General features: G+C 44.0%; 1 protein-coding gene across 14 annotated transcripts in view; it reads right to left on the bottom strand.

Moving 5' to 3' along the window:
* The window catches only part of AUTS2 (activator of transcription and developmental regulator AUTS2), a 1,193,046-nt gene that overhangs the window by 23,736 nt on the left and 1,143,973 nt on the right, over positions 1–25,337 (bottom strand). For 4 of the 14 annotated variants that reach the window (XM_054495102.2, XM_054495105.2, XM_054495107.2 and 1 more), the window contains 4 exons: positions 5,920–6,391; positions 4,257–4,510; positions 2,907–3,148; positions 1,201–1,245 (listed from right to left, as the gene is read on the bottom strand). In XM_054495102.2, the coding sequence (XP_054351077.1) occupies positions 1,201–1,245; positions 2,907–3,148; positions 4,257–4,510; positions 5,920–6,391 (1,013 nt within the window). The remainder of the gene's footprint in view (positions 1–1,200; positions 1,246–2,906; positions 3,149–4,256; positions 4,511–5,919; positions 6,392–25,337) is intronic. The other 10 variants (XM_063667287.1, XM_063667289.1, XM_063667292.1 and 7 more) reach the window with 5 other exon arrangements.

The following is a 25,337-nucleotide window of genomic DNA, read 5'->3' as shown; positions in this document are numbered from 1 at the left end:
TCCCAGTACTGAGCAGAACAGGGGGGACCATGTTGGGAGGGAGGCGGAGGAGGCATCACTCAAATACACTTTTCTAACTTCTTTTTGAAGAGGTCTTTCATCTTATTTCTAAATGCCCCTAGAGTACATAATTCTCAATTGATTTCTAATATTTTCTAGCCTTGACTTCTCAGCTAACCTCTTGACTAACATGGTATCTAATTATCTGGTTCAGAGTATGAATTAATTCAGTCTTTGCTGATCTATTAAAGTAGCACTTCTCAAATGATAAGATAACACTATCTACAAACCTAAGCAAGAACAGTTGAGTATGGTGAATCAACACGGCTACAAGCAATGATTAACTTTCTCTTTTTTCTGGTTTCATTAAAAAAAAAAAAAAAAAGAAAAGAAAAAGAAATCACTGGCAAAGAAACTTGCAAATTTTCAGATAAAAATGATGCAGTATTCACCCCATCATCAAAATATCATGGAAATATTCAAGGTCTTTGAATAAAAATAAGCTCTTGTCTTACAAGTTAACTGAACATATAACTTAGGGTGTTACCAATTGAAGTTCCAGAACGTACTCTTAAAATTGCATACAACAATTTTTTTTTTCTACATAAAGGAGAATGAGTTTAAAGAGAAAATATCACTCATTTCAATTCTGGGAGTTTCTTTTAATTAAGTGATATTTTTACTTTCCATTGTAACAAACTCAACAGAACAATACCAGCCATGTGGAAGAAGGTTCTACATTTAGTCTAGAGCAAATAAAAATCTACTTGTTGAAGAGTCATGAGTCAAAAAGACAAGGGACTTTCTATTTAAGAGGAAATAATTCAGGTTGCATTCCAGAACTTCTGTGTTAGTGGCATTTCAACTGACGACTGAAATGCTGTGATTTTGGACTCTCCTGGAACTCTACTGGACTCCACTGCTGACACCTCACTTTGCAGGACAGATGCCTGACTGCCACTAAAGAGCAACTCTGCTTTCAAGCCTTCGGAGTGCTTATGATCTTTTGATTCAGAAGATGATACTGCATCTTTACCAAAAGCAAAACACCACAAAAGCAAGCATCCAAAGTGGCGAGGAGCAATGGGAACTCTTGCAAAGATGATTAAGGAAGGCTGCTAGTCATTGACTGATCTGTGGCAAGAGCACAAAAATGGCAAAGCAGTTACATTCAATGTGTAGCATGGTAATGAAACTCACACTGTGCCGGTAGAATGGGTCAACTTTTGTAGGGTATTTGTCAAACTGTAAAGGGATCAAAGCAAAAGCTAGTTACTTAATCTGCATTTTTGTTCACTGCTACGGTGGAGGTGGCCCTACAAAGCTTTCCTGTCATTAAGCTGTCATCAGACCCAATAACCTCATTACATATGAAACTACTCTGAGCTCCTGAGTCTCCCTGACAAGAAGCCAACAGAAATGGAAGAACAAAGTGAAATACCAAGTGGTACGTTTTAGTTCTGCACATACTAGGATGCCTTTCTTCCTACTATTTTCTTTTTACAGATTGGCACGAACCAAACATCTAAACAGGAGAGAATAGCCAATTATCCAGATAAATCAGAGAGGTGAGCATTTGATCTGATTTACCCAATGAATTCTCCCTATTTTCATCTTCACTTTGGCAGAAAAACTGTCTTGCCGTGCAGCTGTCTTCTGAAATGTATTACACCCAAATACAAAGTGATCTGGAATAGGCCAGACAGCCTTTCACTTGAACAGAAAAAGAGTATACTATTGTTCCCTCTAAATAATGTCATCATATTGATGCTATAACTATCCTTGGTTAAATTTATTTGTGAAACAGCTCACACAGGCCAGCAGAAAACTTTCTCAAAATCTTAGGATCTTCAAAATCTAATTGTTGAGAAGTATAATTCATCCAAAAAAGAGATACAGGATTTGTTATTGAAAATATATTTCTGGTCACAAGGCCTCATTGCTAATATTCTTTGAAATGAAATTTATAAAACAAACTTTAAAAACACATTTTTAAAAAGTAAGTTGAACAAGATGGGGGAAGGAGAGGAAGGAGAGCAAGCAAAGTTGGGTGAAGTGGACTCCTTTTAAAATCATGCAATTTATTCTCACAATGCCTATAGTAACGGCCTTAAAATCCAGTATTTCCTGAAATATTAACAATTAAATAAGTAAAAAACGACTCTAATACTCACTGTTGGACAGGACTCTGAGAATATTTAGCATTCTAATATGGCACTATTAATTAGGGTTATTAACTTTAAAAAAAAATTCCTCACTGGTTCTGGACATGTGCTAGCCCCCAGTTAAGACCAAGACCATGTCATGGCCAGTGGTTCCTCTTGCCCCAAGGCAGAGAGTTCCGTCCCTGCGATGATCCCTGAACACTTGCTGACAGAGCACAATACCAGATTAGGGACTGTCTCATGAAACACAAGAAATATAACACCTCCAGCAAAGTGAGTTTAGGGAAGCCATCGGAATGCGCAGGTGGCATCCAATGCAGTCCCAGCCTCCTGGCAGAGGTCTCTCTCCCTTCTCTCTTCTTCACCCCCATTACCCTGCAAGAATGTGTGTGCTAGCACTTGGTGCAAAGCACAAGCAGGTGCATTTTCTGCCCGGTGACAGTCCCCCGGGATGCTCAAGAAAACGAAACAACCCTTTAAGAAGTTAGCCATCAACACCGGACATGACTGTTTTGAGGGCAGATGGAATCATTTCCACCCGCAGTGCTGGATACAACTGCCTAGAAAGAAGTTCCTACTTTAGGCCCCTGAAGTCAGAGCTGCCTGAGGCAGGGCACTAGGACACATTCCCTTCTCTCCAGCCAACAGCTGTCACTCCCCATTCCATCTCTGGTGGCCCCGCTGCCCAGCCCGGTCCCACGTGCTGCATAAAGAAAAGAGTCGTGCTCTACTTATCCTCACATTTCTGCCTGGGGTACGCACCATGGGAGGTGCTGGCGTCGGCATGATGGCGGTGGGTGGGATGGCGTGGGGGAACGGCGTGAAGGTGTGCTGGTGCGTGTGCTGGTGGGTGTGCTGGTGCTGGTGCTGGTGCTGATGGAACTCGGTCCGCAGGTAGGGCGGAGGGCCCAGGGAAGCCCCGCGGTCAGCACTCTGAGAGGCCAAAAAACGAGTGTTCAGTTCCTGTCGCAAGATGTCTTGCTCTGGAAGAGAAGAAGAGGGAGACGATGACACCTTTTCCTTCAGAACAGGACATTGGAGTGCCTTCCTGTGGAGGGATACGGGGCTGATGACACAGTGGCAGGGGTGACAGGGTGTGGCTGGGCCCTGAGATAAACGGGGGCAATCAATGAAGCAGAGGAGACCAAGGCCTGGTTGCACCCTGTCTCCCTGTTCTCTAGCTGGTCTCCCAGCTTTCAGAGACAGGCAGTCTATCAATTTGGGGAACAAACTCCAGGCCAAACGCCAGAGTCCGATTTCCAGCTGTCACTACTGGCTGACTGACCCTGGGCATGGCAAATAACCCATCTGAGGGCCAGTTTTCCCATCTCCAAGAGGGGGACAATAATATTGCCTAACTCATGGGTTTGATTTTTGAGGGTTAAAGCAATTTGCACATTTAAGTGCTCGGGAACAGTGACAGTACACTAATAAATGTCAGCTGTTCACACGGCAGGGCTCGCATGTCCTCTTCAAGTGTCAATTACTGCTATAAGGCTCTCTGTATTGGCGGCATAACATGGCTACACTGGACCAAAACTGGGACACTTGACCTGATTAACACAGGTGAGGAGACAAGGACCCTGTGTCTAACATGAGGTCTGCCCTTAAAATTCTGGGATATATTGTCACAAAGAGTGTGTCATCTCCTCCCAAGGAGACAGGAGAAGGCCCTGCCCTGCCCAGTGAAAAGAAGCCCCTTAAACCAGGACACAATCTAAGATCCTGGAGCGAGACAGACATGGGCTTGGGGACGCTTCCATCACCCTCAGGGGAGCCCAGATGACACGGGATACACTGCCTGGGTCTGACCACTCAGTGGCTGAATTTAGCTGGAAATGCCTCCTAACTCCAAACAAACCCACTCTCTTCGGGCAGTGTCTGATTCACAGGGGCTGAGCTAGCTTAGTATGGGGGCTGACAGGTATTTTTGCTGGACCTCAGGCCAGAGAGCGTTTGAGGAAGATTACAGTAAGGAAGGAAAAAACTGTAGGCAAATGCAACCTTGCAATCGGGACAACATAGGTAGGGTGAGGTCACAGCGAGGGGTGGTGGGGGTCGGGGTCACGAGCACAGGCCCCTCCGTCCTACCTGAGTAAGTGCTCCCGGCCGGGTGTCCGGCCACCTGCAGACTTCCTGATGTCAGTGGTGGTGGAGGAGGCAGAGCAGTGGGAGGGGCAAACATATTGGGGTGATGTGAGTGTGCGGGGGGCTGGAGGGTGGGTGTGAAGCTGTGCAGGGGGCTGTGGTTGGGCAGGGAGAGGGGGAACGGGGAGGCAGAGGGGTGGTGGGAGATGTGAGGAGGGGCGGGCTGAGTCTTCGCTGGAGTGCTGCTTCTGCTGCTGCTATCGGAGCAAGAAAAAAAGAAAAGAAAAAAATAAAAAAAGGTAAACAATGTATACCCTTTAAAAGAATCCTACCTCCTTCCCCTAAACCCTCACCACAGTCTCTCTTGCCCCTTCCTCTTTACAGATCCTCCCTGTACGCACACACTTTCTGAAATCACAACTCCTGCAAACTTTCCCATCGCTACTGCAGACAGAGCAAACCGAAACTGCTGCTTCAGGGCTGTGGGGCATCTTGGTGTCGAGACAGCTCATTCTGCCTAAACCTCAGGGCCTCTCTCACTCCTGTGGCCAGATTCTCATCTCTGCCCCTAGAAAATCCCCAGCCTTCCATCCTCCACTAGCTACATCTCCTATAAAGCGACAGTTAACAAAAAGGAACAAAAAAAGCGATGATCTGAGTTCCCCGCATCTGTCTTGTTACCTCTTAAATGAAGACACACAAAGAATAGGTGAAACCCAGGTGCCTGCGTTCTCACATCACTTTATGGTCTGGAGGCCACAGAAATGGCCGAGGGGGCAGAAGCCGGGCCCGGCTCCTTGGGGAAGGAAGAAACCTGCCTCCCAAAGACTGTGCTTTCCCCTCTTAGGAAAAAGCAAAGCCCGGAACCACCAAAGCCACCAGGTTTTCAAAAGGAAAACACTAACAAAGACACACAGCCCCAGGAGCAGTGCTGGGTTAGAATTATAGCCTCCGGGGCACCAGGGCTTGGCTCTACTTGGCGCTGCACACTGGGTTTCTGCCTCTCTTTTCTTTGCTGTGTTCCTCTGTGCTGCTTTTTAGACGTTTCTTTGTTAACTTGGCAAAAACAAGACAGAGGAGAGCCTGGATTTCCATACAGAAATTTCTCACTTTCTCTAAATGCAGCTTGTTTTGTTTCTTTCCTCCTCCTCTGACCCACATAGGAGGAAGTAAATCAGAAAAAAAAAATTCCTTAAGCTGGAATACTCATCGGGTCCCAATCTTCCTGTCTTTGGAGCTGCAGGGAGACGAGTTTTCTTTAACACTTCTTCTGTCAGAGGCAAAGAGCCTCTCTTGAAAGGATCTGCTCACACTGCGTGGCCTCTGATATGCCCCAGGCTTCGATTCCCTGCCTGCCACTGCTGCTGGGTCTCCCTGGCCCAGGGCTTTCCAAGCCCTCCTCTCCTTCCGCCTCCATTCTCGAGTGCCCATAAATATTTACTTCTTTACAATGTCCTCACCACCCACCCATCCATCCCAACCTGTCCTTTCCCAAGAGACCCGAGTCTCACCCACCAGCCCCATTCCCTGTCTCTAGTCTCAGAGAAAAGGAAGATGTTTCCAACAAGGAAACCTCAGTCTCCCTAGGGATCCCTCCCCGATTCCCACCCGCCTGATCCCCAGGGAGAGGGGCAAGAGTCAGGCCAAAGAAGGGCAGGCCACTCACCTTAAACTGTTGAGGCTTAAGCTACTGCTGTTGTAGGCTGACAATGGCTGGGAGAGGCTCTGAGCGGAGGGGTGGGCCTGCACAGGTGGGAGGTTCTGATGGAGCAGCTGGGTGGGGGACTGTGGCCTGGGTGGCCTCTGCACCTGAGGCTGCGGGGCGGGCTGGAGCTGGGCCTCAGGAGGGCCCTGCGGTGGCTGTGTACTCGGAGGTGGGGGTTGAGGTGGGGCCTCTGTGCGCTGCACCAAGTCAGGGTCCGGAGAAGGAGCTCGGAGTTGGGGCTCCGTCTGGGGCTGGGATATCGGCTGTGCAACCTGAGGGCAGGGGTCTTTAAGCACCACAGGCTCAAAGATTGGCTCTTTGCAACAGTCCTGGCTCTTCTCCTGGCTTCTCTCTAGACCCGATATCTTGGGGACAATCGGCCCTGCATCCTGGCTGTCATGTTCTGGTAGCGTGCCAACACCTAACTCCGGATCTGCATGGGAGAGAGCAAAGACAAAATCACAGGCAACGACATGTGAGTGTGGGGTAAGGAGGGAACGCAAACTCCAAGGCTATCACACAACTCCAGCAACAGGACCTGGCACCAACCCTCCTGGCTTGGGTCCTTGTCTCCACCACCTGCGGGGGTATGCGCCCACAGCAAATGGGGTCAATGGTGGACAGAGAAAGATGCAGGAACAGCCTTTGCCCTTGGGGAGCAATGACCCTGGGGGTGTGGGAGGGGAGAGAAAGGCCAACTGGCCAGAGGAGACTGCATTCAAGAAAGCAGCCTAGTGCCAGGCATAGGGGCTCACACCTGTCATCTCAACACTTTGAGAGGCAGAGTTGGAAGGACTGCTTGAGCCCAGGAGTTCAAGACCAGCCTGGGCAACATAGCAAGACCCTGACTCTACAAAAAAAAAAAAATTAGCCAGGTGTGGTGGTGTGTGCTACAGTCCAAGCTACTCGGGAGGCTGAGGTAGAAGGATCACTTGAGCCCAGGAGTTCAAGAGCACCCTGGGCAACGTAGCGAGACTCCGTCTCTATATAAGAAAAAACAGCAGCCTAGACTACATTCTGAAAATGAATTGTTTTCCTTAATCTCCAGAAAGTCTTTTATGGCATCACAATTAAGAAACAATAGTTGACAGGTTGATTTTTCCCTTTTAAAACAAATACATTTGTTGAACATACAAAAGAGAAGTGTTTTCAATAGCAAATGAGTCAAACATTATTTAACATCACACGGATGTTTTTTCTTGGCCTTCCCTTCCTCCCCACTTTCCATTTTGACCAAAGGGACACACTTGACATTTACAGATAATTTTTTGTTTAGCAAGTGCTCAACTTCCAAGTCAAAAGGCAGGTCTCTTAATGCCCGTCACCTGATCCCAGCAACATCTGAGATCAAAGGTGCAAACAGGAACTGAAATAAAGTTTCCCGTCAACTACACTTGCTAAAGCTTTTAAGGAAGTCCCCTTGGACCACATGGGGGTCCCCACTCAACTAAGTTAAAGGGGTGCTGGACATTGAGACTAAGCTTGGATATTAAATTTAAGTGTAATTCTACAATCGTGAAAGAAATACAGAAAATAGCTGCTCCTGTATGGATGTGAAAGATGTACTCCCTCCAAAGGTCAAAAGATCTCCCTCCAAAGGTCAAAAGGGCCACATTTAGTAGAATGGCTTGATTACCCCATAAGCCAAACTCCATAAAAATCTCAAACCAGAATAATGAAAGACCAATAGGGCACTCAATAGAAAAGAATGGCTCCACTTGGGAGTAAGTACTTTTGTATACAACTGGGGGAAAATTATCCTTCCCACATTTTTGTGCTGAAAAGATGCATCCTTTTATTACTACACAATTTCGAAAGAGATTAAGAACAGATGACAACATGCTTTGAAGTGAAGGTGTTTTTCAGGCATTCTTAAATGAACTACGCTGGGCGTTAACTTTCTCCTCTTACCTCATTGTATCAAATGGGAAAAGTATGTGGTATTCTTGTTGGTTCTATGTATTTCTGGGGTTTTCTGTTTTTTGTTTTAGAGGTGGGGTCTCCCCAGGTTGTTTAGGCTGGACTGTACTGGATATTCACAGGTGTAATCACAGTACACTACAGCTTCAACTCCTGGGCTCAAGTGATCCTCCTGCCTCAGCCTCCTGGGTAGCCAGGATTAGAGGTGCCTGCCACTGTGCCCAGCTTACATATTTCTGTTTACGTACTGTTGTATATACACACTTGTTTGCCATTATTCCTTGGAATTCTCATCAAAGCAATTCATTATTTTCAATGTTCTTTTGGTAACACAGATCAAACCGATAACATGCACAAAAGCAAAAACAAAACTTGGGTTTATAAACAAAGCACATTTTTGGCTAACAGGAACTTGGCTATCTTCAAGTCTCTCCAAACAGCCTGGAACAATAACACCAACGAGATGGGAAGAAAGCTGCCTTCTTCACACGCTTCAGAGGTATGAAAAGACCGAGCACTTGGCAAAGCGCTGATGAAAAGTAACTCTGGACTTCTGACACACATTTCTGTCCAGTGCTGTCTTATCAACCTTTCTGGGAATATTTTTGCTTAGGATAAAGCTGAAATTGAAAGGCTTCTCAAAACCTTCATTTCTAACTTCAGGGCTGAAGGGGCACCCCAAGCCCTTGCTGTGGATAGGTCCCCATCCAGCTAGCAAAGCTCCTGGATCCAATGAGGCAGGAAGGCCCTTTATTCAGAGATGTCACAGTTAGGGATCCGGCTCTGTGTCTCTCCATGTGTCTTTACAAAATTTCCCATATTTTTCTTTCACAGGATTTTCCCCATAGCAAGCTATTATCAAAGGCACTGAAAAATCACATGCTTCATATGCATGATCCAGGCCTGTGAGTCAGGTCTGAGACACAAAGTAACAACAGCCCAGAAATCCTAACAGCACAAAACAGAGGAGGTGTTTCACCCAACGAGAAGTTCTAGGTACATAAGCAGGACTCTTCTCATGCTGACAGCTAATTTAGGATTTTTATGCTTGGTACAATGGCAGAAACATTTTTAAAAAATCTTTTTGTAGGCCAGGCGTGGTGGCTTAAGCCTGTAATCCCATCACTTTGGGAGGCCGAGGCGGGTGGATCACGAGGCCAGGAGATCGAGACCATCCTGGCTAACATGGTGAAACCCCGTCTCTACTAAAAATACAAAAAATTAGCCGGGCATGGTGGCAGGCGCCTGTAGTCCCAGCTACTCGGGAGGCTGAGGCAGGAGAATCCCTTGAACCCGGGAGACACAGGTTGCAGTGAGCCAAGGTCGCACCACTGCACTCCAGCCTAGGCGACAGTGTGAGACTCCGTCTCAAAAAAAAAAAAACTTTTTGTATTACTCTGTTTTCTCCAGAGTGGGCTGGTGAAGACATCAATAAATACTTTCTGTCTTGGTAAGTATACATTCAAATTGCCTCCAAAAATCACTGTCCAAAGTTTCTCCCTCAAATGAAAGAAAGCTTCCTTTTCCAAAGGACACCACTCAGAGGATATCATTTGCACTTACTTATACTGGTAAGGAGGCACATCAGAGACACATAAGGAAGTACTACAGATATCTAGCTTGACTCTATTTACCTCCTTGTTCTTGAATGAGCCTCAAGAATTTGGACAACACAGCCAAGCTTCCAGATGGCATCCTGCAGGTGTGGGCTCGCTTCCCAAGACCCTGGTAAGACCACTGGAGTTGACTTTCTTGTCTCCTCTGTTGCCTCACCGTCTGAATCTCAACCCAACCACAGCTAGAACATGAGGAGTGGTGCCAAGCCTGTGGCCGTCGGCACCACCTCCAACAAGCTACCAGAGATGAAGGGAAGACCCAAACCTCTCCAGGGAACCCTGCAAATCTGTACGGCACTCCTTTAACTTTAATGCATGTTCAAATCACCTGAACATCTGATTAGAATTCCCATCCAGATTCCACAGCTCTGGGATGCGGCTCTAGATTCTGCCTTTCTGAGATCTTCTAGGTAAGGCTGAGGCTGCTGATGTGAGGATCACATTTTGAGTAGCAGGATCTAATCTAACACTCTCTGACCAGATAGGGAATATGCCCAGAGAAGTGAAGGAACTTGCTTGCTGGAAGTCACGTCCTTGTTTTGTAAACCAGAAGGCTTGAGTTCCAGTCCCAACTCTGCCAACACCAACTGCCTTTTCTGCAATCTATACTATGCTACCTTCTAAAAAGCAGAAGTCTCAAAGCAAAGCAGGTAATGATAAATCCAGGATTCAGTTAAAATATTTAAGTACATCAGACTTCAAGTGTAGAGGGTTAGTAAAGCTACAAAGAGTTGCTGGAACACTGCACTTCAGCCAGCCCTGAAAGCAATCAGTCCATCGTTGCTCTAGTACTGCAACCTATAAACAAAGCAGTGATGAGTTTGAGCTGGTAAGAACTTGGGGGGCTGAAACAGTTTTATGACTCCCCATTTACAAGAGTCTCTTGAGGCACAGGCTAGGCGTCAGGCATTTTTGTGGCTAATCGGTAATGCATTTCCTCTTCCTTTCAATTATTCAATAAATGCATCTTCCCAGTTAAGCTTTTCCATCTTGACAGTCAATTTGTCTTACTGTACTTCTCCCAAATTGGCAGGAACACATTTTAAGAAATCGGTTGGTATTGCACTGCATACTCTGAATTTGCCAAAGGATAAAAGAAAGAATGAAATTTGCTGAATTTGAAAGACATAAGAATGTACAAATTGAGTAGTCTTATTTAAATGTTGTATTCATTACATTTTGAGGTTTAAAAATCTCTCTTCTTGTGATTATAAAAATAGTTCATCATGCTTATACTAAAAGACATGCAAATTCAAATTACACTGCGTACTTTATGGTAAAAAGGGTGAGTTTATTGCATGTAAATTGTACCTCAATAAACAAACTTTAAGAGATTAGGAAAAATTGGTTTCATTTTGATATAGGTTTGATACAAGTTGCCTGGGGAAAATGGGCCCTTTTTTTGTACTTTACTAGTAGAATGCAAACTCTGCAACCTCTGTGGAGGACAATTTGGCAACATTTAGCAAAATAACAAATGGAGTTCCCTTGGTGTGGTGTGTTAAGGATTTAGTCTACAGACATGATGAAATAGTACCATGGTTTGAACACCAAGTTTGGAAGCCACCCAAATGTAACCATTAGGAGACTGGTTACATACGTTTGCAGATCCACACAATGGAACACCTTGCAGCTGTAAAAAAGAATGCCGAATGTACAACGTAGAGCATTTACTATCTTTTGTGGAAAATGGAGCGAAATTATATATATATATTCACCTTATTTTACGTACAAAGAAGCTGTGTGGCTGGGCGCAGCGGCTCACGCCTGTAATCCTAGCACTTCGGGAGGCCGAGGCAGGTGGATCACTTCAGGTCAGAAGTTCAACACCAGCCTGGCCAACATGGTGAAACTCCATCTTTACTAAAAATACAAAAATTAGCCAGGTGTGGTGGTGTCCGCCTGTGATCCCAGCTACTTGGGAAACTGAGGCAGGAGACTCATTTGAACCGGGGAGGCGGAGGTTGCAGTGAGCTGAGATTGCATTACTTATGCTCAAGCCTGAGTGACAGAGCAAGACCCTGTTTCCAAAAAAAAAAAAGCCGTGGAAGAATACTCAAGAAAACAGTAACAGTGACTACCTGTTTGGAGGCTTGGGAGGAGTGAGAACTGGATAGACAGGGAACTGGGGTGTGTGTGTGTGTGTGTGTGTGTGTGTGTGTGTGTGTGCATAAAAAAATAAGAAAATGTAATCTGTGAATGTGTAATAAATTTGAAAATAAAATGGATTTTATGAAAAAATATAAATTGCTAAAATTGACTTAAAAACCCAACCGGATCATCAAAATAAAACGAAAAAGTACTCAATAATCCAAACCTTTACCTCCCCTCCCAAAAGGTATCTGTGTCACGGACAACGCTGACCAAACCTTTAAGAAAAAAATTATTCCTGTCATCTAAATTGAAAACCAACAGCAAATATTATACAACAAAAGAAAGAGGAAAAACTGTTTACAAAAAATATAATTACCTAGCTGGAAAACAGAGGCAACCAGCTGAGAAAATATTAGAACTATTAAGAGAGTGCAATGAGATATCCAAATAAAGAAAAACCACAACCAACCTCAGCTTTTCTATACACTAGCAACAGTCAGAAAATGAAGTTTAGAAAGGAACCTCTTCATAATAACAAAAACCATAACACCTGGGAATGAACCTAACAAGAACATTACAGGGCTTGTAAACCTTCAGAAATGGCTTCCCTCCAAAAATTGCTTTTTTCAAAGTGTTTTTCAGTGCAAAAAAATGCGAACTAAGTCAGTCACGTAATAGATAGTTCCCATTGGAGGATACTACTCCCTATGGGAAGAGATGGAAATTTGTGGGAGTGTGTGGCTATCACTATTACTGCAGGTCATTGGTGGCTCTTAGGGATGTCTGATTTACTGCAACGTGAGCAGCAACCCCACACAACATCTCAATGCACTTCCTAAATCCCACCCGACATTTGTGCAGCTGAAAACCCTAGAACCTACCACACCTCTGTTTTTGTATATAAACACAAAGTAATTTTTTGCACGGTTTTAATATATGCTGATTTTTCCAGGAATGCAGGGACTGTACTTTGTTATATCTGGGTCATATCCAAGGGTTGATGGCTATTTGGGAAAATCATGACACAATGGTAAGGCTGCTCCAGGTATCTGAATCTCCATGACCACGTATTTGTGTGAGTCTGCATTTGTAGTAGAAGTATTTAGATACCATTCTAGATATAAAGTCAAACATGGTCTTCTAATATAAACAAGCATTTACATACTTAAACGTATGTTATTATAAACGACTTGGTTTCCACTTATTTCTCCTTTATATTTTATTAGGGCTTTATATATACTTTTAAATTATGCATGTAGATGGGTACATTAAGTATATATTTCATTCCAGAAAGTAAAAAATGAATGCACTATAAAATATTTCTTATATTACACTGGGTCTGGTAGGGTTGAGATTTGGTATATTCTGATGAACTCTACACTTCTAGAAGTCGAACGACTTACTGCACAATGCAGTAACAACCTCCTAGGGTGGTTGTGGAAATAAATTAGGCCATGTAAAGTGCTTTCCACATTGCACAACACATAATAAGTAAGTAATCAATCAATGTTCCCAAAACTATTGTGAAGAATTATTTAATGTCACAGAAAATATCTCATGACAAAATTGCCATTAAATAAAGTGCACTATTACCAGTGTGATCTCAATAGTGACAATTATGTGTGTAAATGTATACAAGTATGCACAGAAAAAAGACTGGAAAGATAAACATTAATTGCAGTCCCATCATCCCAAAATAAACATTGACTCTAATTCTTATATTGTGTTTTAACTTTCCAAATTGAGGAGGAGGAGGAGGAAAAGTGCAAAACAAATGAATAGTATAGAAAATTTGGAAAGTTCAGAAAAGCACAATATAAAAATTAAAGTCAGTTTATTTACTTTGTTATTAAACAAAGCAAATATATATAGTTATTACATAATAGTATTATTTACTGTACTTAGTAAAGTATACTTATTAAATTTTTATTAAAGTAAATAATAGTATTATTAAACTAAAAAAAGAGATGCCATATTTTAAAATGAACTCTTTTCATGGTCAATACACCTCTTCCATTAAAATAAGCCAACCGAGAAAGTGATCGTTCAAGTCTTTTTAAATTGCCTCACCTACTGAATTTTTTTTTGAGATGGAGTCTCACTCTGTCGCCCAGGGTGGAGTGCAGTGGCATAATCTTGGCTCACTGCAGCCTCCGCCTCACCTCCCAGGTTCAACTGATTCTCCTGACAACCTTCCGAGTAGCTGGGATTACAGGGGCCTGCCATCATGCCCAACTAATTTTTGTGTTTTTAGTAGAGATGGGGTTTCACCATGTTGGCCAGGCTGGTCTCGAACTCCTGGCCTCAAGTGATCCACCCCCTTGGCCTCCCAAAGCACTGGGATTACAGGCGTGAGCCACCGTGCCTGGACTATTGAATAGATTTTTAAAAAATCTCTTCACCAAGAGGGCAGATAAATATTTGACTCTCTGTATGGTGCATGGTTTTAATTTTTAAAAATACGGTGCATGTGTTTAAAAAAAAAAAAAAAGTTAAAAGGGTCTCGCTCTGTCACCCAGGCTGGAGTGATCATAGCCCACTGCAGCCTCAAACTCACATGGTGAAGTGATCCTCCCCACTCAGTCTCCTGAGGAGATGGGACTACAGGCACACAGCAGGACATGGTGCATATTGAACCTTCCACCTATTCTTCAGAATTTCTAACTGGTTCTAACTGGGTATTATTTGGACAGAAACGAAATGGTGAATACTGATGAAGGAGGAGGAGGAGTACAAACCAAAAACAAAAATACACAAAAAACCAACTCTCCCAAAGTACAGCTTCTGCACTTCTGGTCTTCACATCTTCATACTCTGTTACGAAGTCTCCTAACAGGACTTACTAACTACAAGGTCATTACCGCAGCAAACCTGAAGGAGCTTCCAAAGGCATCAAGAAAGCTATGTGGGGGGCACTAGCCCCTAGAACATCCATCCATCCATGCATCATCCATCCATCCGTATCTTTTTGAATATCTAATCCTTATGACTTAGAAATAGACATGTCCTATTTTTATTATTCCATCTTCTAGTTAGCCTCTCTTGTTACTGTCCAATGACAAAGCCACAAAGAGCACACCACACAGAAAGACTACAGATCACAGTCAAATAAGAAAAATAACCAAGACTTTAAAGTGCGAACATTAATAAGGGACTGAAATGTTCAAACACTGGGAATCCCAGAGACATATGGAAACATCAAATTTCTGTGAATCAACATGCAATTACCTCAGGCTGGTAGCAATGTCTATTTTATTTTACTTTTTGGACACAGTCTCACTCTGTTGCCCAGGCTGGGATGCAGTGGTGCAATCACAGCAGACTGCAGCCTTGACTCCCTGGACTCAAATGATCCTCCCACCTTAGTCTCCAAGTAGCTGGGAGGCTGAGGCATGTGCCACCATGCTGGCTAATTGTTTATATTTTGTAGAAATGAGGTCTCATCATGTTGCACAGGCTGGTCTTGAACTTCTAGGCTCAAGCAATCCTCCCGCCTAGGCCTCTCAAAGTGCTGGGATTACAGGTGTGAGCCACCCTACCCAATCAATGTTCATTATTATTTTATTTTATTTTATTTTGAGACGGAGTCTCGCTCTGTCACCCAGGCTGGAGTGCAGTGGCGCGATCTGGGCTCACTGCAAGCTCCGCTTCCCGGGTTCACGCCATTCTCTTGCCTCAGCCTCCCCAGTAGCTGGGACTACAGGCACCTGCCACCACGCCCGGCGAATTTTTTTTTTTTTTTTTTGTATTTTTAATACAGAGGGGGTTTCACCGTGTTAGCCAGGATGGTCTCGATCTCCTGACCTCGTGATCTGCCTGCCTTGGCCTCCCAAAGTGCTGGGATTGCAGGTGTGAGCCACCACACCTGGCCAATGTTCATTATTTAATCACCTTTACCTGTCTATTCTGTTGCCTCAAACAAAATCTCTCTTTAAGCAAAGACTGCGTATTGTATATACGTATTAAAACCCCAACTGCACTACTGAGTTAATTTAGCAATACTTTAAATTCCCCCTGCCAAGTTTTGATTGTATCTCCAAAATTCTACATTCAGGGATGTTTTGCAGAAAAATGTCCACTTTCTTTAACATACACTTCACTTTATTTTCCTCCTCTCCCTCTTTTCTTCAAATCATTAAGCAGAGACCAGTTTGTTCCATTAGAAGATTCAATTACTTGAACGAATGGAAGGATGACATTCAGTCTTGAAGCTCTTCTTCTCGGTCACTGAAACTGTACAAATAAATTGAGGAAAACCCACTGTTTGTTCAAGCCAAATTAATTTTCAAACACTGCAAGAGTAGAAGATCAGGGGAATGATGGGTGCTTGGCAGGGCTCGAAGAGATTCTATTTTGTGCTTGTCATGTTGTGTAAACATTAATTACCATCTGGGAGGCTGAGCTGTGGGCTGAAGTCTGTATCACAAACCTCTGAGGGCCTTCAGGGTTCCTATTAAAAGCAAAATCCTAAATAGGAAAAAATAGCCATTGCATCTGCCAAAACACCAGCAGCCCACTGGGAGAGCTGTGTGGAGCCCAGCGGATTAGAGGCTGCTGTTATCAGAGAAGCTAGTTTGGCTATCATCTAGTTGAGCAGATTAACCCCGATAGGGGTTAATCTGCTAGGGATTAAAGGAAAAGCAACACACCGCAGTTGAGTGTACTTAAACTTGTTTCAAGTTTATTGCTCCCAAAGCCCACACCAAAACACATCGATCCTGATGCATATGCCCACATTCCTGATGCCTGAAAACCAAAACATCTGCCTTCAAGGGGGGTGTATCAACCACAGTCTTGACTGTGGAGACCACAGGTTCTCTGAATCACGGCTTTGGCCTACAGAATGAAGAGCTTTTAGGGTCAACCTGGACTTGCAAACATTTTGTTTATTTTGCAGTCTCAAGCAAACAGAGCCACAAAGGACTACGTAATCAAATGACCAACATTAGAATGAGAGAAATAGGTTGTGATCTATTGGGGGTGGGAATGGCATCCTTAAAAAGTCTTTAGAAACTCAACAATGTCAAGGTCACATATAATCCATGTGATTGTCACTTCATACGGGGGAAAAACTCATTTGTATTACCCTGCCTCATGTGCCGATCTTTGTGTTAGGCCCTGTTCAGGACAAATTAAAAAAATAGGGAAATAGTAGTCAAAGAACCTGTGGTCCTGATCTTGCGTTTTTGTTATCTGTTAAGGCTCACAGATAAGCTTAGATAATCAGACTTAATAATGATATCCTGTATCTTATTCTGAGTTATCAATGGTAAGGCATTTATATCTAGAACACGTTCCCATTGCACCGACCCCAAGGGTCTTAGGCCAACATCAACTGAATCCTGTGAGGTGATATGCGGAGACCTGACAGGAGAAATGAGGCATGAAGGATGCAATCTCCAGTCACTTCCAAGAACACAGAAAAACTCCAAATATCGGTTTCAGAGAAAGCTTTTAATGACATGGCCCCACTTTTTGTTTGTTTGTTTGCTCGTATCCTCCTGCCAGCCTCAATATTTATTAGCTGCTTCCTCTGGATTAGATCACCTCCTGCTTGCTTTCCATTCCCAGTGCAGCCTTCCTGCTACCCCCAGACTCCTTCTGTGATTCTTAGCTGTCCTGGCCTGTCCACCCCTACCTGGCTGTTAACTAAGTGCTCACATGACACTGTGTACTATGCACATGCACACACCCAAGCACAGCCACTCTTAAAACCAGTGTATGCAGGCCAGGCGTGGTGGCCTACACCTGTAATCCCAGAACTTTGAGAGGCCAAGGCGAGTGGATCACTTGAGGTCAGGAGTTCGAGACCACCCTGGCCAACATGGTGAAACTCTGTCTCTACTAAAAAAACAAAAATTAGGTGGGCGTGGTGTCACGCGCCTGCAATCCCAGCTACTCAGGAGGCTGAGGCAGGAGAATCGCTTGACCCCAGGAGGCGGAGGTTGCAGTGAGCCGAGATCGTGCCACTGCACTCCAGCCTCGGCAACAGAGCGAGATTCTGTCTCAAAAAACTAGTGTATGCTCAATACTTAAACACGGTACTTCTGTGTCTGTGACACAGGTGTAGGAGGTCCTAACAAGGCAAGGTTCTAGAAGGATTTTTAATCAAACATGTATGGATTTGCACCAAACAGCACACCTACTCTGAGTAAAGATGAAATTGAAGGACAAGGCTATCATTGACCTAAAAGCCACAGCACACATTCCTTAGGCGGGAAGACAATGGGGAAAATGTTAGCTTATTTTGGAAATGTTCCCAAGGGTGAGACCAAGGCACTGAATAGGAATAATTTTAGATGTTTGGTGTAAAAAAATTAAAAAGATAGTCTTCCCAGTATCTAATCATCCTGCTTTTCACATTAAGGTGGATAAAATAAGGATACAGGCAGCCCTGCTTCCAGTATTTCCATTACTAAATATTGTGTGGAAGGCAAAGCCGCGAGGCTCACAGATGGGGTGCATTATAGATCCTACCGCTGCCCTCTGCTAACCCTAACACCTTCATCCAAGAAGCTGATGTCCACACCCCAAATGGGCCATAACCATGAGGCTAATCCAGCCCTGGTCACCATCTGAAGCACACATTCTGTGTTGTAATGTGCCCCTGTCATTTTACCTGTTAATGTCATCAACAATTTTGGGGTGATTTGCACGTCTTTTGATAACAGAGACATCAATATGTCTGTGATATAATGGGGCTATGGAACAGGGCATTTAGCTAGTAACTTTCACACTCTTAAAAACTCAGTGTGCCCATTAAGGTTGGCCAATGGTTGGGTCTAGGGTAAGCCCTAGTTTCAAGTTTCAACACTTACGACTTTACCAAAGATGATCTTCTCAAGGATGAAGTAAAGCCACTAGCAGCAAAGACCGACTTACATACTGTCCGTCGTCTACCACCTTCCTGCTTTGCACCTGATGATTGTATTTCATCTGATTTGGGGCACACATTGGATAATCACTGAGACCCATTTTGAAAAGAGGCTGGGTATGCATGCCAAAAGGCAAAGTAGGAATTTCCATCTGTTGGACGGGTGTGGTGGCTCACGCCTGTAATCCCAGCACTTTGGGAGGCCAAAGTGGGTGGATCACTTGAGCCCAGGAGTTTGAGACCAGCCTAGGCAACATGGCAAAACCCTGTCTCTACAAAAAAATACAAAAGTTATCCGGGCATGGTGGCGTGCACCTGTAGTCCCAGCTACTGAGGAGGCTGAGGTGGGAGGAGCACCTGAGCCTAGGAGGTAGAGGCTGCAGTGAGCTGTAATCGTGCCACTGCACTCCAGCATGGAAAACAGAGTGAGACCCTGTTAAAAAAAAAAAAAAAAAAAAAGAATTTCCATCTGTCGAGTGTATCCTAGGCTTTTTCTTAGCTCTGGCCCTATACACACATACTCTCCGCACCCGAGTCACCTGTACCATGCAATATCCCTGTGCCCACTTCCTATTCCTCCAGATTACCCTCCCATCAGGGTCCAGGTAGCCAAAGAAAGGCTCCAAGTTACCCTAGTAGAAAGAAGTGTCTGTGATATCTTATAGCAGTGACTGTTTCATTCCGTTCTGGAGGGGAGGGGCCACAGACACCCAAGCATGTGGACCACTCTGGCCCTAAGCTCATCTTGTGCCAATATCACTGCAGAGCAGGAGGGTGATTAATTTCCACCAGCAGTCTCAGCGACCTCAGTCAAGTTTTCCACCAAGTTCACACAGCTGTCACTCGGAGTGTAGTGTAGGTGGAAGCTCTTCTATTCCTTTAGAGCTTCATCAAATATCCTAAAAGCAATCACTGTTTTCCCAGTATCATTCTTGTCCTATAGGCAACAGTTCACTGAGAAGCAGGCTTTGCCTTGGGTAATATCTACTATCCTTTGGCGATGACTGCTCTGTCAGCATTCAGACATGCCCGTCTGTACTCCTGAGGACAGAAGACAAAACTTCTCCTCAAGTCTGTTCACACAACCTGCTACGGCCCAGGGGACCTGGGTGCTGCCAACCCCCTGCAATCTCCCTGACTAGCTTATGCGTGAGCACCAGAGATGCCGCTAAAATGAATCCATTAAAGTAGCTTTTTGGCTATCACATAGCCCTTAATTCTTTAAGTTAGAGGAGGAGGAGCAGGGAAAAGAGGACTTTGACATTTTTTTCTAACTAAGTTTTGATCTTTCTAGTCCCAAATGATCTATCAGCTCACACTATGACTCTGATGTATGCTACAGCCTCACTATTCCCAGTGTGGTCCACGGCCCAGCAACCCTAGCATCATCCAGGAGCTTGTTAGGACGGTACATTCGCGGACCCCCCTCCCCGCGCCGCCCAGCCCTGCCCCATGCACATTCAAGTTTGCACAGAGCTGTTCTACAGCACTGCTGGGAGGGTTAAAGAGCCTCAGCAAGCCCCACTGCTGAGGGAGGCTGTCCATAAGGCTGCGGATCCTTCTCTGTCTCTGCTTCCCAAGACCCAACCTTGGAAATTCTTTCTTTCATTCCTTCCTAGGGTGGGTCCTCTACTGACGTGTAGGTTGGACAGGATGCGGTGGTGGGAGGTGGTGATGTCATTCACCGAATTAGGAGCTACCCCCCAAAACAACATATTCATGAAAGCCAGCAACAGGGAGCTCCTGTCTGAGGCACTGTTCCCAGTCCGGCTCTATGCAGATTCACTGGACCATGCAGAAAAGGGAGTTCCACAGCCTTGCCCCAAGTACAACTGTGAGCACCTTCAAGGACCTGATGGTTCTCACACTGAAGAGGAAGTAGATTGATTGGAAATGGCATCATGGATAGAACCAGGACCAAAGGATGCATATTGCAGAAGACAATTTCCATGTGAAATGGACTAGGCTGCCTTACAGGAGAACAAACTGCCTTTAGGGGAAGCATTCAAGAGAAAGCTGAACGCCCATGAAAGAACCATGAGGTGTTAACGCATGGAGTGGAATGGGGACTGGGCTACAGGGCCTCTGAGAGTCTCAAATGTTGGTAGCACCCTCAGAAGAACACTGCTTCTTTATTCTCCTTCACCTTTCCAGAATGTGATCTTTTAAAACATCTCACTGGTAGGTTCATGAATACTATTCTTGATTTGCAGAAATTTTGATAAATGCTACATTCTACGTAGCTATAAACGAAGAATCTCCACACCAAATGATTTTCATCTATAATAATCTTCAGGAATAGAAGAAATAAATCTACTCATCCCCAGCCATGATGGCTGCAAAGCTGAAAGAGGTTTTTACAAACGGGGCGACTGGGAGCATTCTGCTGTTCCCTATATTTGAAATAATGTATCTTTTTTAAAGGACAAGTCTATCAACCTTTACATTGATTTTCTATAAAACATGCAGGTAATAAATACTTTGTAGGAAAATAAAACCTCTTGCCATTATTTCATCGCTTGCCATTACTTCATTTCATTATCCTTAATTTGTCATCAATAAAGGAAAAATGTTCAAATATAAACTTTGAAGCTACATACCTATAAGGTTTGAAAGCAGTGAGGATGGTGATAACAGCTTGTTAAAAATGAGCTCTCTGGGCCGGGCGCGGTGGCTCACGCCTGTAATCCCAGCACTTTGGGAGGCCGAGACGGGCGGATCATGAGGTCAGGAGATTAAGACCATCCTGGCTAACATGGTGAAACCCCATCTCTACTAAAAATAAAAAAATAAAAAAAAAAAAAAAAAAAAAAAAATTAGCCAGGCGTGGTGGCAGGTGCCTGTAGTCCCAGCTACTAGGGAGGCTGAGGCAGGAGAATGGCGTGAACCCGGGAGGCAGAGCTTGCAGTGAGCCTAGATCACGCCACCGCACTCCAGACTGGGGGACAGAACAAGACTCTATCTCAAAAAAATAAATAAAATAAAATAAAATAAAACAAAATAAAATAAAGAAATGAGCTCTCTGGACTGGGCGCGGTGGCTCACGCCTGTAATCCCAGCACTTGCGGAGGCTGAGGCGGGCGGATCACCTGAGGTCAGGAGTTCAAGACCAGCCTGACCAATACAGCGAAACCCCGTCTCTACTACAAAAAATAAAATAAATAAAATAAAATAAAATAAAATAAATAAAATAAAATAAAATAAAATAGCTGGGTGTGGTGGTGGGCTCCTGTAATCCCAGCTACTGAGGAGGCTGAGGCAGGAAAATCACTTGTACCTGGGAGGCGGAGGTTGCAGTGAGCCGAGATTGAGCCATTGCATTCTAGCCTGGGCGACAGAGCGAGACTCCGTCTCAAAAATAAATAATAAATAGATGAGCTCTCTGCTGGAGTCACCTTTCACATCTGAAATGCTACAAAGTAGCCTCTAGAAAGAGATAGTGGGAAGTTTTACCTGTCCTTGGATAGAGCTGGAGTAAGTCACCAATACAGTAGTGCTGCTTACCACTCACAATTATAATCCTGGAAGGGAAATGCTCTCAGACAACCAAGTTGATGCTTGGGAAATGTATGGTCAGAATGACTTCTACTTTCCTGCAATCACCTGAAATTTATCTTCAGAGATGCTTTCAAAAAAGAAGGCAGAAGGTAATATGGCCTTCATCTGTTTCTTCTTCAAGAAGCAGCTACACACATTAACCTAAGTGGCCTTGTTGCCTGATGGCCTTGTCTACCTGGCTGTCCTACCATTACCTCCAGCTCAACAGGACGAAAATCATGCCCACCCCCTTCCACCCCCACTCTGTCCTGTCCCCATCATCTAAGCTCAGAATCACAGCGTCCATTGATTTCATTCCCCCAATATTAACCGGTGGCTCATAGGTAAATTATTGCTTATGTGACGCTATTTAAAACAAAATAATGGCTACAGAATCCACTGTCCGCCAGCATCCTGAGTGAGCTCTTAAAATGTAAATCGATCATGCTGACAATAATCACTACTTACAACAACACTGGTACTCCCCGTGTTCACAAAAGCTGGTTTAAAGCTCTCCAATGGCGTCTCATCACAGACAGAATCCCTCCCAACTCCTCATCAAGGCCTGCCGCCCTCTCCCTCTCCTTCAGCCACCGTCCAGTGCGCCAAGATCCTGCGCTCTCCCCTTCCCCACGCAGATGCACTTTCGAATCCCATCTTTCAGCCTCGCGGTTAACCCCTATCCAGTCTCACAGCCCCTGCTAGCTATCTGCTCTGATGAACTTCTAGTCTATACTTAATGTCCTTGGTATTGGCAAGCAATACATTATGTTTCTTATATAATAAATAAGTTATATTTTATTATACAAGATTAAATGTGTTCATACTTGAATGACAATAAAACTTAATCCTAGGCCAGGCGTGGTGGCTCACTCCTGTAATCCCAGCACTTTGGGAGGCCGAGGTGGGTGGATCACCTGAGGTCAGGAGTTCGAGACCAGCCTGACCAACATGGTGAAACCCCATCTCTACTAAAAATACAAAAAGTAGCCCAGTCTGGTGGTGGGTGCCTGTAATCCCAGCTACTCAGGGAGGCTGAGGTAGGAGAATCACTTGAACCCGGAGGCGGAAGTTGCAGTGAGCCGAGATTGTGCCACCACACTCCAGCCTGAGTGACACAGCGAGACTCTGTCTCAAAATAACAACAACAACAAAAACCTTATCACTCTTCATATTTTAATACACAAAACCTTTTTGAGGAGTGATTTCTTTCAATCTTTGCCTTTATTTCGATTCTGAACACAATGCCTTCCATAGAGCGAGCACTTGATAAATTGTTGATTTCTTTAACCACATAATAATCAATTTACAAAATCTAAGCAAGTTCCTTTATAACTGTAATTCAAAAGGAAAAAAATCATAATGAGAAAAATACTCAATAAACAATTACATGTTAAGCCAGAAAAATCATGTCTCTCTGGAGTTGTTTCCATAATTGGACATCATACTGCAATAAAATAATAGTATATAACGCAAGCAAATGTGAAATAATTGGAAGCCATTATGAAGTTTAAGGAACCATTTTCAATATATAATAAAACTAATGTTCTTTTTAAATCATAAAAGATTCTAATAGCTTGGTTATTATTGTATAACAAAAAGAGTAATCAAAAGCAAATAATGTTAAAGGCGAGCAATGTTAATAATCAAAGGTGGGCGAAGCCTCCAGGTATACGCCTGTGGTCTGCATGCTCCATCTATAGCAGTCAACACACTTTATGAGGACAAACATACTTTTATGTGCATAGAAAGAAAAAAATAAGAAAATATAAACAGCTGCTACCCTGGGAATTGTTATGAGGAGCTGTCAGAGGATTCGTATTTTCAGCCTTCTATAGTATTTAAATTTTCAACAGAACACTGGCTTTAAATCCGGAAACCTGATACAAAGTCAAACAACTGCGCAGTCAGCAGGTAACTTAAAACACTCATTATAAGCAAACCAAAGTACAAATCTTTTTAAAATTAGCCAACTAGAACTGCTAAAAACTAAATAGAAAAATTAAATGGAAATGAAACACTGAGGAGCAATGAATGCTGGAAGAAATGATGCCCGAATGACTAAGCTCAAAGTACGTGGGGCTGGGGAGAGAGAAACAGGGTTTTGTCTTGACACAATCAAAATCTCCATAATGACAGTGAAATACAATCGGGATACATACAAATCAAACGGGGAGATGATACAATACAGAAACGTATAATAAGGACTTTTCTCAAATGCAGACGGTAAGAGTCAATTTTTTAAAACTGCAAAAAAAAATTGCAAATTATTAATATAATACTGAAATCACCATTTTCCTGAGGACAGCCTGCAATGCATCACTGCAATGGAACTGGAGGGGCGATGATGATAAGGTGCCAGGCCACATCAACTCCAGAGCACTTGGAAGGGTGATCTGGAGGAAACCGTCCCCTGCTCCTTTGCCTGCTCATAAGCACAAAAGCACCCTGTACACATGAGAGAGGTACAAGCTCCTCCTGTGGGAGGAAAGCAGCATTCTGAAGATGATGACTGCCAAGGGGGGCTCACGTGTCAGTCAGGCCCTCCAACTGTACAAAGACACAAAGACACTGTCCGAGGCAAAATGACAGGATCTAGAAGCTCTTACTGCTCTTGCCACCTCGAATATGTCACCTGTCTGCACGGAGCCCTGCTCATCGGTCCAACGACGGCATGCGCCCAGCAGCCAGGCGGCACTGAAGGCTGGCTTACTGTTCCCCAGGTTCACTAAATCAACACAGACTGACTTTATTTGAACTGTGCCTGTTCCTTACATGTCCTCCTTGTCAAGGCACCATGGAAGGCTTTTAGTCCTGACTAAAGCAGAACTGAAGGACATTCTGAAACCCTGACCTTAAAGACGGGAGAGGGCGGCCTAGAAAAGGCAAGATGAAACAGAGGGCATTCAGCTAATGACCCCAAACCGAGGATGTGCTTGCCTGTGACCTTGGTAGCCTCAGGGGGCCACTGAAAAGAGGAGCACATCTACCTCACCACAGACAAATGGCCTCATGTCACACACCCTTGGAAAACCCATTGTTAATGAGTGACTTTGGTTATATTTCTTCAGATCCTGATTTACTCAGATCTACACATTACTTTCAACACCACACTTGGACAAACGATTCCAGTTGAAATTTGGTGTTTTCAAATCCAAACATCCCCTGAGGAAAAATAAAACCTGTTTCCCAGGAACTTTTTGGACTCAGTCAGAAAAGTGAGAACAATGTGAAAATGCTTTTGCCAACACTCGCGGCTGGAAATACATGAGTTGGATAGCCTCTCTTACAAAAAAGGGGCTGGGGCGGGGATTGGGGGAGATTACCCCTCCACCCAC

Source organism: Pongo pygmaeus, chromosome 6 (genome assembly GCF_028885625.2).
Source record: "Pongo pygmaeus isolate AG05252 chromosome 6, NHGRI_mPonPyg2-v2.0_pri, whole genome shotgun sequence".
NCBI lineage: Eukaryota > Metazoa > Chordata > Mammalia > Primates > Hominidae > Pongo > Pongo pygmaeus.
The sequence above is the reverse complement of the archived record's forward strand: the minus strand, read 5'-3'. Positions and strand labels throughout refer to the sequence as shown.